This window comes from Nestor notabilis, unplaced genomic scaffold (genome assembly GCF_000696875.1).
Source record: "Nestor notabilis isolate BGI_N333 unplaced genomic scaffold, ASM69687v1 scaffold9660, whole genome shotgun sequence".
In the NCBI taxonomy this organism is placed as follows: Eukaryota; Metazoa; Chordata; class Aves; order Psittaciformes; family Psittacidae; genus Nestor; species Nestor notabilis.
Window position 1 is genome coordinate 51858 of NW_009909678.1, and position 19910 is coordinate 71767.

Consider the following 19910-nt stretch of genomic DNA (forward strand, 5'->3'; position numbering starts at 1 on the left):
ACTTTTCTCCTGCAGTATCTTCTTCCTTTTCCCTCTAGACTCCTTTTCTCCTTCCTTTCCCCACAGTTGCTATGAACTTTACACACAAAAAGCTGTTTGGTAGAAAAGAGAGATAACATTTAATTCCTAGAGAAAGGTACTCTATTCATATCTGTCTTCCCTGTGACAAACAAGTTCAGACTCATCGGTGCGTACCGCCCTTGATAACACAGCAATTATGACCTGGATTTCCAAGGTATTTAGGTGCTTGAAATAGAACCTAAATTCTTTAGTATATCTGTATTTTATCAAAGATGAATGAGACTTTACCTTGATGACCACTATTTTTATGTGCATGAAAGTCAAATTGAGTACAATCAGGTGGTGGGTTTTTCCTGCTTCTGTTTGTTAAAGCAGAGAGAATACTTTGTGGTTATGTTTTCTAATAAGAGTGGTAGTAGAATCCCATGCAAGTTTGGTTTTGTCCAATAATAATTAATCTTTTAAATTTTTTTTGTCTTTCTTAGATAAAAGATGCCTGATTCCATTGACAAACATTGAGAAGCCTACCATCCTTGATACGACGAACACCAGTTTTATGTTAAGCTTGCCATCTGTCACACCACAGCAGCTATGCCCTGGCATATTGCAGCCCACACCAATGTACCTGGTATTTCTTGAACAAATGACTAACAACCACATGAACTCAAGTTACCGTTTGTCTGCTTTACAGCAAAAAACATTGGTATGGCTATTTTGGAACAAAAATGCACATAGTATCATATACATAGAGGAATGTGATATTTTTTCTAGTCATTTTATAAACCATTCTGTAACATTCAATCAGGGAGTTTTTCCACTTCTACATCCCCAACAGTAATTTCCCTTTCTGTTTGGTATTCTTAAGTTAGCTTTCCTTTGTGCAAGTACTTTTCAACATGCCTTTGTTAAAATCCTGTTGAAACGGGTTTTCAGTTTCTACTTGTAAAAAGTGCAGTTGTGGTTGATATTAATCTGTTTAAATAACTCTTATGACTGTCCAGCAACCAAAAGTCTTGCCTTTATGTGTTTTGTAGTAGTTGTACTTGCCTTTGTAAGTTTTATTTCTCTTACATTTTTCTGACTTTGCCATTTCCTATTTAAGTACCAGCTATTGAACAATGTGGTGTAGCCATGCTAATTAAACCTCAGCTTTGTTTTGGTATGTGTTTTCTGTAGTGACCTATTACTCAAGCTATCATTTTAACATTCTTTTTTAAACACTAAAGTGTATTAGAATAAAAAGCCACTACTGTATTATTAATACTTGCTACATTGACAGATGATTAGTGTGACGTATTAACCTCTGTTTTACCAGTATGTGTACTATCTGATTTCAAATTACAGGAATTTCAGGGTTCTATAGCCATCATAGACAACCTACAACCATTTTCAAGTTATGTCATACAAGTTGCAGTGAAAAACTACTATTCAGATGAGGAAGTGCTGCCTATGGCAAAAGAGACAATCGGCACAACTCTGTATGGAGGTTTGTTTCATATTTTATTCTGATTTTGAATAGAATGCTCATGTCAGTTAAAGGAAGGTGTGTATAAGTTTGGGTTGCAAATCAGAAAGCAGAGAAAATTTCTGCTTAAAATGTAATCTGTGAAGATCTTTACAAAGTTTTGACAACCAGACTTGATAAATTTGTAAGATTCGTGACACGTATGTATTCTTTAATGTTTTCGCTCATTGGCTTCCTGAGGTAAGATAAACTATGATTAAAAGTGGCTAAATGGTTGCAGTTTCTGCCTTGGACTACATTTTTAATAAATAGTGTTTGAATGTGCATGTGGTTACATATATTTAAACATGTGTGTTATGTATTCATTCAGCATTAAGATTTTTCCACTTGACTTGACATTATTTTCATAATTACTGTTTCTTAGGGTAATTCAGATTAGATTTATTGTGAACCAGATTGGAAAGACAGCTCTTCATTTTTACTTCTTTTGGCCTGAATGCGAATATCAGTTTCAAGAACTATGATGTGACCTTCTTGGTCCCTTTCAGACTAGAAGAAGAAAGCTAGGAGTAGTGTTTTGAACTTGAATGTTCAATGTGTCATTCAGGGCAGAGCATGGACTGGTTAGGAATTACTTAAAATATATAAATACATCAGTAAACATATCTAATTATGTCAGAAGGAAGCTAAGAAACTTCAGTAGGAGTAAGTGGGTGAGAGAGAGTGTGTGAGAGTCACTTCATCTTGGAGTAAAGGCCAAGATATCATGGTAAGCGTGGTGCATTGATCCTGGCTGGATGCCAGGTGCACATCATCCCCTCCTCACCTGGACAGGGAAGAGAAAATATGACTAAAGGACTCATGGATTGAGATAAGGACAGGGAGAGATCACTCACCAATTACTGTCATGGGCAAAACAAACTTAAATTTGGGAAGAATTAATTTAACCATCGCAGTTTCTCTGAATCTCTTGTCATCTCCCAAAAAAAAAAAAAAGACCATCTGAAGATGCATGCTATGTCTTTGCATGTGTTGTTTTGCCTTGCAACCCAACCCAATAGAAGTATCTTGCTCAGCACTTCTTCTTGTTTTGGATGTATATGTGTGCACGTGCACACTTATCTCTGTTTTCATGAGGAGTTGCCTTTGTACTGCTCTTCAGACAATTTTTTCATTGTTGGAGTGATGCTGCTGGACTCAGTTGATGAAAACATGGAAAGCTATAATGAGAGCTAGCTATTTCCTGTAGTACTCATATCAGTTCCTTGCTCTTCTTGTGCAGCTGTGCTCCATTTATTGTGCCTGGTGTCACCAGCTAGGGTCAGCTTGATCCCCATAAACTCGTCAATTGCAGAGCCATCAGGCACCTCTGATAATACCCAAGTCAGCAAGGCAGAATTATAGCCATGTCTACATGTCAGACTGCTTATGTTTTGCAGGAAAGACTGGGGAGATGGTACCTAGGCACGCTTGCTGTTGATGTGGGAATGCTATAGCCCCAACCTTTACTAGTTTTCCTGCCTGGCTCTTGTCCTGCAGAGCTGGGGCAGCTCTTTGAGGGAGAATGAGGGAGTTAAATTGAGAGGCCCAGTAGCACATGATCTTTGGACATTAGCTCACTTAAGCCAGCTACAGCAGGACTGGCAATAGCTGACATACAGCTGTGCAGCTGTGCGGATATTACTGACATGCAGCTAGGGCACCACAGCAGGAGTCCTACAGCTTCCCCTTCTCTCTCTTTACCTCTGCTTGGCTTTTGGCTGCTTCAGAAGGTGCTGAAGCAATTGGAATTGAAATAAACACAGCCATCACTGTGTTTTTCTTACCTGTCTCAAAACCTCTTTCTCTTGCTGATCAGCTGTGCCCAAGAAGCATTTTATCCAGAATAGCTGGCAATAAGTACCTGCCAGAGGTCCTGATTCCCTTTATTCTTCTCTTGGAGATGCACTCTGTGGTTTATTTAAAGATGCATCCATAGAACAATAACCTCTTCTTTTGCCACCATTATCCACAGGAGAACATCACCTGTGAACTGCCAGTGGCTTCTCTTATGAACAGATTATTCCTTGGTTTTTTTTTTGTGTCTAGAAGCAGTCATGTTTTTCCATTTAAGAAAACCTCTGTTTAAGACCAATCTCTTTTCATCTTTTAAATGAAAGTGGAACAAGAGTGCAAGCACATTGCCACTCTTTTATAGGGATCCAGGCATGCTATACTTTGGAAGTTATATTCCAACCGCATTATTTTTTTTTTTTCTTTTAGTAGTAGGATCTCTCTACATCTGCAGCATTTAGGCTCTCATCCTATGTGGATCTCTGAATATTATGACCATATTCCTAAGGAGTGTGTGACAAAAAATAGGAAAATCTGGCCAATGATCAGTACGTTTCAATGCTTTGCATGGAAATCCACATCTGTATTGTAAACCTTGACACACTGATTGAATAAGATTGTATACTATTGCGATGTGACAAGAATTCACACCATTGCTTCTTTGTGTGGTGACCTGAGCCATCCTGCAGCAATGTGCACCCTTTCAGTGGCAAAACATAAAAGTATCATATAAAATGTGAGCCTGCGTTGCTCCACTAAAATGGAATTTTTCAGTCTCAAATTAAAATAAAACATGAAACTCAGAACTGGCTTCTCTAGCTGGGGCAAAATAACATTTGGGATCAAAATGAAGTCCTAGACAAAAAAACCCCAAACCCAACAAAACAACAAATAAGCACCAAAAAAACAGAAACCAAACAACAAATAACCACCAAAAAAACCAGAAACCAAACCAGCCCCCAAATCCCGAGCATTTTTAATATGTACTTGTATTAACATTCAGAGCTTTCAACAATTTGTTGAAAAATTTCCAACCAGCTGTAAATGGAATGTATATGTGTCCTGGCATTTACGTTCTCAGTTTCATGAGTGTTACTGGTAGTTTAAATTGTAATCAGATGTTGCTAGAGCCTCTTGAATTGTGTATGCTATTTCACACCTCTGAAGCTGTGTGAATTCCCTCAGTCTTTCCCTCAGTTCTGTAATGAAATGAAAGATGCTTAGATTAATCTGTATTTTCCAACATATAACAAGATAGAAGGAACAAAAAAAAAAAAAAGAAAAAAAGAAAAAAAGAAAAAAAGACAGCTTGGAAAAATTAATGCATTGCTCTTGCCACAGAGTGTCACTCTTACTCCACATATGTTTTAGCTAGTGAAATGAGAAATTGCCTTCTTTACTAGACCAGCTTTTGCACATTTCATTTAAATAATCTATAGTCTTGCTATTAGGACGTAAGTTATAGCATATGTACCCATCATTCTGAAAAGTTGGGAACACAGTGTAATGACTTGCTAACTTTTTATCTGGACAGTTCAAAAGTTAAAAAGGAATTTTTAATGCAGAGCTGGGGCAAGATATTTACCATTTAAAAGTCTGTGATCTCGAAGCTTCAAAGGAAGGATTGATTTTTCCAGAACAATTAGTGAGTAACCAGCTGGCATGGACATTAGACCAGCAGCCCAGGTTGTTTCTTACACAACTCAGCCATACCGTGAATTTCTTAGTAAAATTGTAACTGATGCAAACAATGCTTAGTTTCGGGTTTTCTTCCTTCAGAGTTTTCTGTTCAAGAAAAAACTTTCCAACTGGAATAGGGCATGGGTACTTTTTTAAGTGCATATTCAAGTAAGCATCATATTAAACTTGATTAAATCTGTGACCCTAATTAGAAACCTAAGAGAAAGCAGGAATTCAGTGATATGACTATAAATGTAGAACTAAAGGACAGCAGCTGGGATTTTTTTATCTGCTTGCATGGTAAGAGAGCCAAGGAGATACCAAAAAAGTTCCTCAAAATATTTTGAACATCATCTGATTGACTGCAAGAATATGAGTTTTACATGTGTAAAGTATCAGTCCTGTAAATGGATTATATTCATGAGCTTGTAACCCTTTTTCCTTTCCCCAGGGACATTTCTTGACTTCTTTAAAAAACAAACAAACAAACAAACCTCTAGTGAGATCTGGACCTCAAAGGAGATTAATTTTTCTTTCTGTTTCAGTACCAGAAGCAGTTGATTCCATTAAGACAGTGGTTTTGTCTGACACCACCATCAGCATATCTTGGAAAGAACCTCTGAAGCCAAATGGACCTCTAGAATCCATTCGCTATCAAATCTCTGTCAATTTATTACTTTCTGTCCCAGCAACACCCTTGCGAAAAAGTGAATTTCCAAATGGGATGCTTGCCTGGTCTGTCCATGGGCTCCAATCTGGAACAAACAATTTGTTCAAGGTACAATTAAGAGCAGTTTTACCTGTTCACTAACCTGCAACTCTTTAGACTGCTTTTCTGTAGAGCTATATGTGTGTTTTGAAAAGATGAGTTCAAAACTTGGCAGACTTCTCCGAGTCTAGTTTGAAAGCAGATCGTCTTCCAAACACTCAGAGTTGCTAAAGCACCTTTCCCATTGATCTGGAACTGTACAATGCCTCCATTTCCTTACTAGGTTCTTGCTTTTCATCCCGATGAGAACTGGTTTTCTGAAAGTGTCCCTGTTATTGTAAAAACTTTTGAGACTCCACCTGCACCTTTCAACATAGTTCCCAGAAATACCAGTTTCCAGCTACAATGGAGAGCTCCTCTGCATGTCAATGAAACCAGCTTCTGGTTTGAGCTACGCAAGGTAAAAATGTCCTTTTCTTTTTTTTTTTTTCCCCCAGATCAAAGCAAATTTAACCCATTCTGTCCTAGTGATCAGGACAGGGTGGCAGGATGTCTATGAAGAGTCTCTGTGGATAACTTGGGCATGGTGACATCAGTCTTGGTATCTCAGAAGGGGCAGGATGGAGGCAGAGTTTGCCAGGAACAAGGGGGAGTGCAGCTGTAGCATTTAATACTCCATAGTGCCAAAGGACATCCTGGATGACCCCACCAGAATTCCTCCCAGGTCTCCTGTTTCAGTAGAGTCCCCTTGCTCTTTCCTGACTGCCCTCCCCCAGCCTGACTTGTAGCTATCAATCCTGTGTCTGCTCTGTACAAGAAAGAGAAGAAAAGGTCTTTCAGCATTAAATATTAGCTACAACATGGTATCTGAATTTTACTTTCTTGTGACAGAGGTTAGGAAAACATGCCAGAGAGATAAAAGGTCCAGTAGTGCAGACTGTAGACGTATGCACTGCAAATGACAGCAGCATGGATGGAAGCTTCAGATTTTAAAGTCTGGACCACTGGAGACAGAAAACGTCTTTTGCTAAACTGGATCACAAAGATTCCTTAATATAGATAATAGGATTCATTAGGCCTACACCAAATATCTCCTTGTCCTAAACCAAATGTCATAGCACAATTCCACTAAACCACCTCATTTCAATTACATCATGGCAAACTGAACTCATGGGAACATCATGGTGATCCAGAAATACAAGCTGCACAGAGATAAGCAAGGGGAAGTCTCCTTTTGGCTGAGCAAAGGGGTCACTTAATCTGTTGTCCTTTGTGGCTGCCAAGACTTGTAGGTCTCCTGAAAACAAATTAAAATCCTGGGTTTTTTGTCCTTGGTCTCTAAGAGGACATAGTCCCATGATTGAAACAACACATGTGTAATCTCTTCCCTATGATAATAAAATGTAGCAAAGTAGTAAACCTACCCAGGAATAGAACTGTGACACACTTTCAGCAGAGCAACAAAGTTGACCACGATGACATTTTATTTTTCTAGTGGCAAACAAAAAGTGATTGGTTTTCTCCTGCAACAACTGCGTGTACAGCAGATCTTGTTTACACATGCAATCTCACAGGAACTCTTCCTTCAACCAACTACTTTGTAAGAGTAACAGTAGTTTACGTTACAGGAGTGAAAAGCACTTCCTCCTCAACAAGCTTTAAAACTACAGGTAAGCACTTAACGTGAAGTAATGAGATTTTAAGACTATTTTCAGGACATTAATATTCAAACACAATATTTTTTAAATTTTAGTAGGCAATTTTCTTATACTAAAAGCCAACAGTTGTGTGTTTTTAAAAAATAAATAACAAAATTTCATATCTGCAAAAGTAATAGGGGAAAGAAATGAAGTTCACTTCCAAGTGGAACAGAGGAAAAGAGTAAGGGAATCTGAGATGAAACTCCTACATGCATGTGAACTCCTAACTACTGGTGAAAGGCTGCATGTCCATGCATGGACATGAAATTTGTCCATTGCAAAGAGAAGGCCAAATATTCATTCTACCTGGGGATTGTTCATGTAGATCCTCCATCCTTTTGTATGTCTAAACACCCATGTGCACATCTAAATTTTCCTCTGTGCCCATTACCCCTTTGTCTTGCTATGAACAAATTTTAAGTGTTCTGTTTCTTCCCCTGTTTGGCCTAAGCTGGTGTTCCAAGTAAGCCAGGAGTTCCAAAAAGAGCAGAAGACACTAAAAACTCTGTACAGTGGGAAAAGGCTGATGACAATGGAAGCAACCTGACCTACTACATCTTAGAAAGCAGGTAAACTATGCATGAAGACACTCTTAACTATGCATGAAGACCCTCTTTCCTACAGGGAGCAGCTTGGAACAAACCTGGGTGTGCAGGGGCTTTCAGCTCAGCTGTAATGGGAAGAGTGAAATTATCTATGGTGCAAACGGCCCTTCTCATGGGATCTCTTTCTTGGATAAGCTAAGTAACCACCATTTCCAGAAATTCCTGGAAAACTTAGAAGAAAATATACACCACATTTCCAGACCAACCCTGAAATACAGAGATATATTTGGGTGTATGTTGGTGAACTAGAAGAATATTTGGAGATATTCTCAAATCACGGATGTCAAGGATGTAGTATGTATTTTTGGCTAAATATATGTAGAAATATCTTAGTGTTCAGAGGACTTGTGAAAAAGCATTACAAAAAAGCATAATCTATCCCCACCGACTTGGGATGACTAGATAATTTTTGAAGTGCTTTGATATCAAATGCAGATTGCCTGGACTATATTAGGCACTCATTAGGCAACTCTAGAATGCCCGTTCACACTTATTCCTGTTCTGGCATTGGAAGGGCTGAATGGACAGGTTAGAGTGCACTGCTGTGGGCAATGACTTTGAAATTTCTCATTTTTTGATCATGACTCTGGAGAGGTCTGTTTAAGGCAGTCGGTGCAAGGCTTAATTAATGCATTATTTAAGAATGGGGAGACTCCATCTTCTGGGATATTCCTATGACATTGTTTGAAATTAGGATTGATGGAGGGAAGCAATTTTTGAAAGGCAGGTGTGAGTTCTTCCTCCTCAGTTAACTCCAAGCTTATGAAAGCTAAGGACTGATAGCACTGTGGAGCTGGGCATACTTTACCTATGTAAGTTTTCACCCAGACATATTTTCCTCATGCTGTAAGCTTCCTCTATACAGTTCCGTGAGCGTACAGCAGCATGCTATGAGACCACAATAATTTTGATGTGTCAACAGCCAGTTTGTACCTGGCTTGCTGTTGATGAGTGAACAAAGGACGTTCCCTTGGCCTGTGTCAGGGCTGTGAGCTAGGCACTGTGTTCTACGGGCTTCAGCTTCTTATTAAGCTCTGGAATCACACTTCCTAGCTGAGGTGTGTGTGGGGGGTTGGTTTTGGGATTTTTTTTTTTTGTTAGGGGGTGGTGGTGGTGAAGCTTTCCTCCTGCAGTTTGAATGTGCATGTGCTGATGGTTTTGAGTGAATTTTGCTTCATGGTCCTTTTAGATCAGGTAGAAAAATGTTAGGTCAGTTGCATAGCATTCTAGAAAATATTTGCTTAGCCCTTTGAAACAACCCCTGTTTTTCATACAGATAGAGCCATGTACACACCAAGGACACGATCATATAGTTTCCCTATGTCTTTTTGGTTTAGAAGTGTTTGACCTTTTTTCTGCATTAAAGTGTGTTGGGAGAATGTTTGACATGCTCAAGAAGGTCATTTCATATGAAATATTAGTCTTGTGTGACATGAAATGATATTTCAAATATGGCCTTTCCAGTTTAAATGCATGGTCTTCTTTTGGTTGGTGAATAATCAGCTCTGAATTTATTGTGAGCAATCAATCTCAGTCCAATGGGGAAAGGAAGAAACATACCCAGCAGTCAGCAGATACTATGGGAAACTGGCTAGCTACAGAATTGTGTCTTCACTGCCAATGACTTGCTTCCTGTTTAGCTTGTGAAACCTGATGCACAAGAGCCACCAACTTACTCTGGGCCCAAGAAAGCAAAAACCTCTAACAAATGCATGGGATTTTTTTTCTTTTTTTCTGAAAGCTAAATAAGAAGGTTTTGAAATCTTGGCTGTGAGGTGTACACTGAAGCAGGTGAAACAGTGCTGGAGCTTTTTATGTCTAAAACATTCTAGCATTTCATTTCTAATGCCAAGCTAAAGATGTGTGATTCCTAGCATCACTCAAATGGCATGGTATAATTTTTTGCTCTGTAGCCAAAACCCCATGAGCAGATTGAGCTTTCATGGGGGCAGAGATGTTGTGAAGGCCAGAGAACTGAAGCAAAGAACAGAGACAGGAGGAAGCAGTAAACTGCCCTCACCATGTTAATGACGTAGCTGTGTGATTTTGCCATGCCTGTTGCAGGAAGCAGTCTGACAACACCAGCAAAGTGAAGTTCTTGTGGGAGGTGGTTTACAATGGCTCCTGTGCCAGTATTTGCATGTGGAAGGCCAAGAACTTAGACGGAACTTTCCAGTTCAGAGTGGCAGCTGCAAATGTGCTGGGACTTGGTGAATACAGTGACACAAGCGAGGATATAATTTTGGGTGAAGGTGTGTACTGTATTTTCTTACTCTGTTAATCAAGGTTTTTTTTTTCAGAATAATCATACCTATTTATGAAGAAAAACCTGCTATGTTAATAATGATGTTGCTGCACTGGTTATGTAATGTGTCTGAGAGGTAATAAATGGTGACATTTATATGGTGACCCCAGCTGCTGACGCTCATCCATACTCTTTTGCACCCATCTGTGAGCCTGAAATTTGCTTCTGCTCGTTTATACCAGTTTGTGGTTGTGCATTCTGCATTATGATGTGATTCTTGAAATAAATGCAAGCTCCCACACTGGGTAAGGATGTGAGAATTACTTTGTGCCTTCAGCCAGAACATTAGACCTACGTTCTGTGGATGTTTTGAAAATCCTACCTGGAGTGGTCAAACAGTTCAGCATTTTCTCTTTCCATGTACACAGTAGGTCATCACCATAGGAATGGTCCAGAGCTGGGGGAGGAGGGTTAGTCTGACTAAATACACACATACAGCCTACAAGAGAGTCTTGTGCAGAGGAAGACATTTACACAACAGGCGGGTCAAGGGTTCTCTCAGGTTTGCTCAATTCCATATGATATTATTTGTATACTCAGTCAGTAACCAATTTTCCCCTTCTATTTACCAGATACTATGATCTCTCTAGATGCTACCATTGCCGTTGCTGTTGTGACTGGAGTTGTTATGCTGGGCTTGACTGTGGTCATGCTATTTGGTTTTGGTATGTGGCTGAGTCTTTTGCATATCCTTGGTTTGCCAGACCTCAGTAAAAGGCAGTTCAGATGGTGGGAGATGATTGGCCTCCAGATTTAGGGAAATACTGAACAGTCCCCAAGGTAGGAGGTGGCAGGAATTTGTATATTCTTATCCGTTGAGACCCTAGAGATAGACAGGTATGTTTTCAGTATCAAGGACAGTACACCAATTCATTCCATCCTCGGGCATTTCTTGCTGTTGATTCCCTGCAGGGAGAGCACAGGAATGCTGAAAGAGTGCAGATGTTCCTATGTATCCTTATAAAAACTTGTACCTTATAATTCTCAAGTTGGATACTGTATTTACTCACCAAAGAGTCCCATGTTTTTCCTCTTAAGTTTTGACCTTGAAGAAAAGATGTAGAGATTACCCTGAGATGTAGATGTTCACATCTGATGGTCCTGTCCTCTCACTCCTCATCCTCCCACTGGGAAACAGCAGCATCCCTTTGGACTAGGGTCTCGCCACATACAGAATTGGATGTTTGACTGATTTCTCAGCTCAAGGAGCAGTTGCCTGTGTTTTGTGGGAAAAAGATGGTGGCCAGATGGAAATGTCTTACTTATATAAGCTGCTGGTGGGTCATGTTGAACAGATTAACAAAAAACCTGTAGCCTTTCAGCCTGCTGACATGCTGGGATGCTCTCAAAGTGAAATGTCTGATGGTCTTCTTTTCTCTTCCAGTATGGCACCAAAGATGGAAATCCAGAAAACAGGCCTTGCCTGGACACATAGTGTTTGTCAAGGAAGATAAAGAACTAGCTCAACTCAGGGGCATGATTGAGACAGTAGGATTAGCCAATGCCTGTTATGCTGTAAGGTATGTCCTTGGAGCAAATGTATTTTCAGGACGAAAACAACTAAAAGGGCTTCCCTGGACTAGTTTTCATCATCCCTGACACCTCAAGGTGGAGTTAAGGGCTGCGTCTGCACTGCAAGGCAGATCTGATCTTAAGTAGGGTCTGCCATGCTGGGTCTCTGTCATGCATCCTGGTCTGGATTGCTCCTAACCCACCCTGCACATTCATGTTGGCAAGAAATACAGATGAATGGGGAAGGAAGACCTGATGTTTTCCAATAGCTTCCAAAATATCTAGGCTACACCTGAACTCCCCTTAAATGTACCTGATGAGACAAATAGTTCTAGATTCGTGTAAGGAAGAATTTTAACAACATTTCAAACATTCTTAGGTATGAACAAGTGACCAGTATTACTGTTTTGTAGCATTCTTCCTTCTCAAGAAGAGATTGAATCATTGCCAGCTTTCCCTCGCGACAAACTGAACTTACACAAGTTGTTAGGAAGCGGAGCATTTGGAGAGGTGTATGAAGGGACTGCAGTAGATATTCTGGCACATGGAAGTGGAGAATACAAAGTAGCAGTCAAGGTAATCACAGCTTTGTATTTCTCTGGCAACAGAATGGGATGGGCAGAGAGATTTGGCTCAGAGGTTGTACCACAGAAACAGGTGTTGACAGATTTGGGTATTTCTTTGCAGTAAAGCTTAAAGCTGTCTATCACCTTGTAATGAATGCTGGAAAATAACGTATATTTAAGGCCATGTCTATGTCTGATTGCTTTACTTAAGTGCCATGATGTTGGTGATGATCTTTTATTACACTTTTGCTTTCTGTTGAGTAGACTTTGAAGAAGGGTGCAACAGACCATGAGAAGAGTGAATTCTTGAAGGAGGCACACTTAATGAGGTAGGGACAGCTTTGCATTGGGCACCCTTTGAAGCCAGTATCATGTAAGGCTGGTAGTCTTCAAGAAGAATGAAAGCAATGCTTTTCTCTAAATAAATTACTGTGGCATTTTGGGGGTGCTCTCCTCTTTCTTCTAAAGTTTAAGTCACTACTGATGAATCTTGTAAAAATAAAGTATAAAACTGATTAGCAAATTTTAAGATACAGACTGCAAGTTCAGTATGCTCGTATCATGAATTTATTGGGGTTTGGACTGATGTAATTGAGTATCTTTTCTCCCCTAAAACTAAATTAGTTGTTAAAGGCAATTGGCAAACATTTGGCTAATCTCATTTTACCAGAATAAACATATCAAAAGAAGCTGATGCCTTGAAGTCTCAATTTACTGTGGAAATCGTTTTTTAAAAAATGTGCATATTTACCACTAGAGGCTGCCACATACCTCTTCTATCGAGAGAGACTTAAAAAAAATAAGGCATCTCTCACCAGTGTGAGAATTTCATGTGGAAAAGTCTGTGTGTCAGCTGTAAATCTGGTTTTCCAGAGTCTCCACAGGAACAAGTAGAAGTTCAGCTGAAGTTTTCATCTAGTAACAAAAGACTGGGAGTGTGGTTTAGTTTTCAGGTGCACCTCTGCATTTCTCTGGCTCTTCATAAATGCAGAATTAGAAGCATCTTTTGAAAAATGAAGAGGTTTATATCCTGTACAGAAAACATAGTGTTATTAAATTTGAAATCGGTTTTCACAGCATTCTTCTTTGTGTTTACATATTTTTAAAAAAATAGCTTGCATTTTTTGCCTTTCACCACACACTGTACATTGAATGAGGTAAGAGGCTTATGAAAACCAACATGGAATCATATCATTAAAGTGTAAATTAATGACAAAGAATAAGTGTGTGTGTAAACTTTCTGCAATCTGTCTTCAGTCTACCTACCAGTTAAGGTCTTGTTTCTGTGTAGTATTGAAATTACATGCATCCGTTGTTAAAGTCTCTGAAGCTTCTCCAACTCTGCTTTCTTATTGCAGCTAATAATCCAAAACCAGAAATCCTGGAAAATATAGAATTGGAATTTATTACATTTAAATGTAAACACTGATTTGGGCCACTATGTACACCAATAAAATGAGACACAGAAATGAAGAGAATAGAAAAGTTTATGTGTTTTATATTCCCAGTAATCATTAAATGATAATTTAAAAATGTTACTTTTATATGCTTTATATATTTCTTTTTCCGTGTTTTTTTTTTTTTTTTTTTTTACATGAAAAATGGTTGATTTAATTCCCTTGTGAGGGCTTTATGATTTTTCTTTATATTCATCTGTAAGGTCTCATAAATGAAACCAAGGGCAGAAAGGAAAAATAAGAAGACCTTATTGTTTACAAACCTTGATGTTAGATATTTAAATACAACTTTCATTTTGCTTGCCTTTTTGGATGTTCATTAAAATGTGGGTTGTAGTGTTATGCATACTGTCCCAGTTAAGCAAGGACTATTTGTTTTTTCTATTATTGCTGTGCAGCAATGGGGAAGTTGAGTTGTCTGTGTTTCAAAAAGTCATTTGGTAGTGGTTATTGGCGAGTCATTTCTGTACAAATATATGTAGCAATTTCTTCTGTGTATACCATCACTTGGGAAGTAAGGGATGACAGCTCAGTGGAGAAGGGCTGTGTGAGTTGTAATGAGAGTGCCAGGTGCTCCTTCCCCTCTTTTTGTTCTTGAGAGTGCCAAAGTTTGCCTGATTGAGAGGTATGTGCTAGGGGCCAGGGGGAACTGTCAAATTCAGAATCACACTTTTTGCTAAAGTCTTTGTCCACACCTAAGATTATATGAATTGAAAGAGGTTAGGAGGAGAATGTCCCTCTGTTTTATTTGTTTGTTTACACTGGTGCATTTGAAAGCATTTTGAATACCAGCAGTTCCCCCGAGTCAAGTTTCTCTGACTGACAGTGTAAGTCCTTCCACACAGCAGTGCAAAAGGGAGACTGTTTTCTAACACAAGAAATGTGATTGTAAAAACATGGGCACCGATATGGGCAATAAATGTGTCGTGGTTTAAGCGCTGAACCCAGGACAAAATGTTCTTCATTCTTTCAAAAGTGCTGGATCTGAGAGTGTGTTATCTGTGGTAATCCCTATCGTCTTGGACACGCACAGGCTATCACTAGCATGTCTGCAAGTATTCCCTGGGCATATTTTGTTTCTCTTGAAAATGTACTGTGAGAAACAGTTCTCCTCTAATTGCAAAATAATATGTAACATCTTGTGCTTTTACCTTTCTCTGCAATTCTCTGAATCACCAGTTCTACTGGGAATATACTAGTAAAAGTACTCTATAAAAATAATACAGGTATCTTTAATGTACAGGTGTCAATTCATGTTATTCTTAGATAAGATTGCCATTTGCTTACCTTTTTTTGCTGAGTTACTAGATCAGGTTGCTGGTAGAGGCAGGATTAAGTAAAGGCCAAACTGTTCATTCATTGCTTGCAGCTATATGCACTTTACTAGCTATCAACCAGCTGGATTTCTCGTATGTAATCTTACAGTTGTTTTCTTCTCTTTAGTAACTTTGATCACCCCCACATTCTGAAGTTACTTGGAGTGTGTCTGTTAAATGAACCTCAGTACCTTATACTGGAGCTGATGGAAGGAGGGGATCTACTTAGCTATTTACGAGGAGCCAGAAAGCAAAAGGTAGGGTAAAGACCATGACACACATATTTTTAACCTGTAACTGCCTGCAGTTTTGCAGTTTTTCCCTTTCTCAAAAAGTGGACTGCATAGTCCAGGCATATAGAAGATACAGGTGTCCCTCTGCCTGTATCCTCAAATTCTTTAGAATGAAAGAGGAGAAAAGAATAAAGAATAAATGTTTTTAATTAAGTAATTTTTTTCCAGTTTGCATGCAGATTAAGAATATGGATGGTAGAATTGTAGGTCAAAAGTACTCGACACTGAAATTTTATAGCATCAAGTCAAGTTTATTTACATGATCAGATCAAACCCACAGTCAGTATTGAATTCTATTGAAATGTATATACATGTATTTTACTAGAGTAATATATTATACTGATTAATACAGCAGCAAGAAAACCTGATCTGTTAGTGGGAGGAAATTTTCAGGGTCCCATTTCTTCCACTCTAATGAAGAAACAATTCCGAAGGTCCCAGGATATTCTTAGCCCCAAATCAAGGAAGAAGATGTGATCACCTGTCTTGCAGTGCAGTGATTTGGCAGTTTACCCTGCCAGAATTTAGCATGCACTTTGTTGACTTATAGAGATTTTGCACCTGTGCTTTGCATGTTTTGGAAAATTCCTGTACATTTCAAATGAGAAAACAATACCATCTTTGCAGAGGGAGGTTGTCATTCTGAGTTTGTAAGGCTGGAAGACATGGCTAACTTCTGTCTTTGTTTCTTGTAGCTTCAGAGTCCTCTACTGACAGTGACTGACCTCTTGGATATATGTTTGGATATTTGCAAAGGCTGTGTCTATTTAGAGAAAATGCATTTTATACACAGGTACAGAAATTATTTCCGTAGTCTTCCAAGGTTTACCCACAATATAGGGGCTGATTGTCTTACCCTGGAAAAAAATGCCTAGAAAGATGTCACAATGTATGAGGGAAAGTAAGCGCACTGGAGTTAAAATTTAATGTTAAGCTTTTCTGCTAAAAATCATCTACGGTTCTCTCACAAAATGGTGAGGTCTCAGATCTGAATCCAGGACTCATTGCACCCTAGGTAAGAATTATATCCTGTGCAACAGAGAAGGGCAAGTGGGGAGATCCATTTACTGTTTTCATATGCCTAATGGGTAGCCATGGAGGACACAGAGCCAGACTTTTCCCAGACGTCCACAGGAAAAAACTGAGAAGCAAAAGGCACAAGCTAAAGCAAAGGAAATTAGATAATATTGTTCACAATGTGCAGGATCAGTCACTGGAACAGGTTGTCCTGAGGAGCTGTGTCACCTCCAGTCTTGCAGATATGCAAAACCTAACTGGATGAGGCCTCAGCCACTCGGTCTGACCTCGAAGTTGACACTGTTCTGAAGAGAGGGTTTAACCAGATGATGTCCAGAGGTCCTTTCTGACCTGAGTTTTTCTGCAATACTAACTCCATCCTCTCATTACTGCCTTACAAATCAGGGACCTGGCTGCTCGCAACTGCCTCGTGTCTGAGAAAGAATATGAGAGCTCTTCCCGGGTAGTAAAGATCGGTGATTTTGGACTTGCCAGAGATATCTATAAAAACGATTATTACAGGAAAAGAGGAGAAGGCTTACTCCCTGTGAGATGGATGGCTCCTGAAAGCCTCATTGATGGTGTCTTTACAAATCGCTCTGATGTCTGGTGAGTAATAGCAGCCACACAGCTGTGGGAATAATCATACTAAATCCCACAGCAAGGAAATATTGGTTTACAGGAGGAATGTTAAGGTTGAATATTGCCATCTTTAATAATTTTTAGGCTAAGGCAGATTTTCTCTGAAGTGATATTTTAATGAGCTAATGCAGAGTTTGGCATGACGACAGTACCTGCATGGATGCATTTCTTAATGTTTTGAGCTCTAGCTTTGGATTGTGGTTGGGAAGAACTAGTGTCACTCTGTTGAATAATTTTGTACTAGGCCCACAATGATGTTTTTGCCTGATTAGTCAGTGAATTGACTACTTGCATGCTGCTCCATTTTGTTAATTTATATTTCCTTCCTATTTTCCATTTCACCTTCTTCTGGTGAGTTCTTTATTTTGAACCACAAATTTCTCTGCATCATCACAGGGAAGGTCATAGTACTTTGCTGTAGAGGTTTACTTACAGTGTGTATTTGGGTGGGTTTCAGTTTATGATGAAGAAACAGAGACCCATGATGAAAAAGCAGAGACCCACTGTCAGGAGGCATGGGAAAAAAAAAAACCCCAAACCAAACCATATCCATTAAACCCAAAATTCACGCAAGTCTTGATTTTGGTAGCCATAGGTAGTTATGATGGGCTCCAGCGCACCAATCTTGTCCAAGTCCTCAGCCCCTGCAGCCCATCCATTTGACTGCCACACTTACATTTATCTAAGCAAGATATTTAATGCTCTGTGCCAAACCAAATGAGGTGCTGATTGCTTTGTGAGTGGTGCTTAGGAGAACTTGTCTCTCTCCATTTTCTACAACACCTCTAGAGATTTCTAAACACTTGTTTAAGTGAGGACATGCTCAACCAGAGAGTGTTGACCAGGGAAGCTGTGGGCACTCAGGGTCTTCTAAGCTGCATCTTAGTGAGTTTGGGAAAGTGTTACTTCTACACACTAATTTTAGGGGCTGGCTTAAGGACATCTGAATGTTTCACAACAAATTGAAACTTCTTTACTCATAATTTTTCTAACTGAGTCTTATTCTTAGGTTGGACACATTTTAACTGCTGACAGGGAGATTGTTCATGATAACTATAGTAATTAATTTTTTTGTTGTTGATATTTCTTAGGGCTTTTGGAGTCTTAGTGTGGGAAACACTAACTTTGGGTCAACAACCATATCCAGGTTTCTCCAATACAGAAGTTTTACACCATGTACGGTCAGGAGGAAGGCTGGAATCTCCAAACAATTGTCCTGATGACCTGTAAGTTAATTTTGTTTAAATGTTGTTGATAATATTCATAAGAAACAAGAGACTTACTGCCAGGTGACCGTTATTTTGAATGTTACTTATACGCATGCAGAGTTCAACGTCCTCCATTTGTTGTTTCAGATAAAACAGCTAGCACTTGTAGCTGCCAATCTGCTACTAATTCATCCAGTAGTGCAGCCTGTGGGTAAGAATTTAAGTGTCCAAGTTGAATGGTTGATACTGGTCTTTTAAACAGGATTTCAGAGACATTATGAAGTCAGTTTTGGGCATAAATCTGGTAGTAATGTGCTAACAGACTGAGAGTGCCTGATGGTATTGGCTAAAAGTTAAGACTTCTTTAAGAAAGAATTTACAGGCCCCTGCACACCATGTACCTGTGATAGCAGATATAACTGGTTTTCTCAATGGTAGTTGCAGGAATTAGGCTAATATTACAATATTTATGGAAAATAAACTGTACTCTCTTTGAAGATATAACCCTTACAAAAGCAAATAAGATAAGATGAAGCAGTACAGCAAAAGGGAAGTCTGCACTTCTGAATAGTCTTCAGCTGAGCTAGATAAACAAAGCTTTCAATTTCCATTTGCCTCTTGAGCACAAAATTCAGGTTTCATTGCAACATTCTTGCAATGAAAAGAATACATATAGTGGACCAAACCCACACTGGCCAGAGGTGTATAAAGGAGGAAGTTGAACCTAAGCACAACAATCACTCAATATTTCTAATTTCATGTCTCAGTTCCTGTGTCACTGACTCTGCATAAGCAGTCACAACAATGCACCTGGGAGCTGGCCCTGCAAATAGGAGAGGCTACCTAAAGTGCACAATTCTTACTCCTGGTGCTGAGAAAATGGCTTGAGAATTATTCTATGACTGGCAAGCCCAGATCTCTGTGTTAGGTTTCACATCAATTACATGCTTTGAGTTCCAGGGAGGGTGATTATTTATCATTATGTAGGTATAGCTGAAGTACCATATTATCACTTAAAAAAAATAAAAATAAAAGGTAAGCTTCAGCACTTGGAGGAGCTGAAAAACTGAAGAGATTAGGATTTTGGTTTAAGAACACAGTGAAAATTGGAATTCATAGAACAAGTAAGAGCCCAAAGCAATTTCAGCTTCGATATTTTCTGCTGGAAAAGTTTTCCTCAAAAAATTCCTGACAGCTCTCCTGTGAATAAAAAAGCATAGGAGGTAGTCTGTATCCATGTACTAGTTTGATATTCAAGATCACACAAAAGCTCATAATTTGCCTTTGAAACAAGTGACGAGATCTTCTGAAGAATCAGGGAAACTGCTTGAAATGATTCTTAAGGTCCCAGATCTTAAATTTAGTATATAGCAGGCAGGGCTTAAACTCTGGTCTGCCTGTTGTAACTTGCAGGATCAGGGCCTAATACCTGTAACTTAGGTTTTGAAAGCCAAGCGGCTGAATAAGCTCTTAGACTCTTGTACCATCTTTTATCTCATTTGGTGAACACTCAGCACCTTCTGTCAGTAGCATAAATAGCTTTTTGCTACTTTGCTAGGTCATTAATGGCATGCTGGGATT

At 39.1% G+C, this 19910-nt stretch overlaps 1 protein-coding gene across 1 annotated transcript in view; it reads left to right on the forward strand.

The window, feature by feature from the left end:
* The window catches only part of ROS1 (ROS proto-oncogene 1 , receptor tyrosine kinase), a 70038-nt gene that overhangs the window by 35703 nt on the left and 14425 nt on the right, over positions 1 to 19910 (forward strand). The window contains exons 28-42 of the mRNA XM_010017518.1: positions 507 to 724; positions 1366 to 1507; positions 5545 to 5777; positions 5992 to 6168; positions 7204 to 7378; positions 7860 to 7977; positions 10078 to 10265; positions 10891 to 10983; positions 11703 to 11838; positions 12244 to 12406; positions 12661 to 12725; positions 15297 to 15426; positions 16158 to 16255; positions 16885 to 17088; positions 18213 to 18347. Coding sequence (XP_010015820.1) covers positions 507 to 724; positions 1366 to 1507; positions 5545 to 5777; positions 5992 to 6168; positions 7204 to 7378; positions 7860 to 7977; positions 10078 to 10265; positions 10891 to 10983; positions 11703 to 11838; positions 12244 to 12406; positions 12661 to 12725; positions 15297 to 15426; positions 16158 to 16255; positions 16885 to 17088; positions 18213 to 18347 — 2275 coding nt within the window. The remainder of the gene's footprint in view (positions 1 to 506; positions 725 to 1365; positions 1508 to 5544; positions 5778 to 5991; positions 6169 to 7203; positions 7379 to 7859; positions 7978 to 10077; positions 10266 to 10890; positions 10984 to 11702; positions 11839 to 12243; positions 12407 to 12660; positions 12726 to 15296; positions 15427 to 16157; positions 16256 to 16884; positions 17089 to 18212; positions 18348 to 19910) is intronic.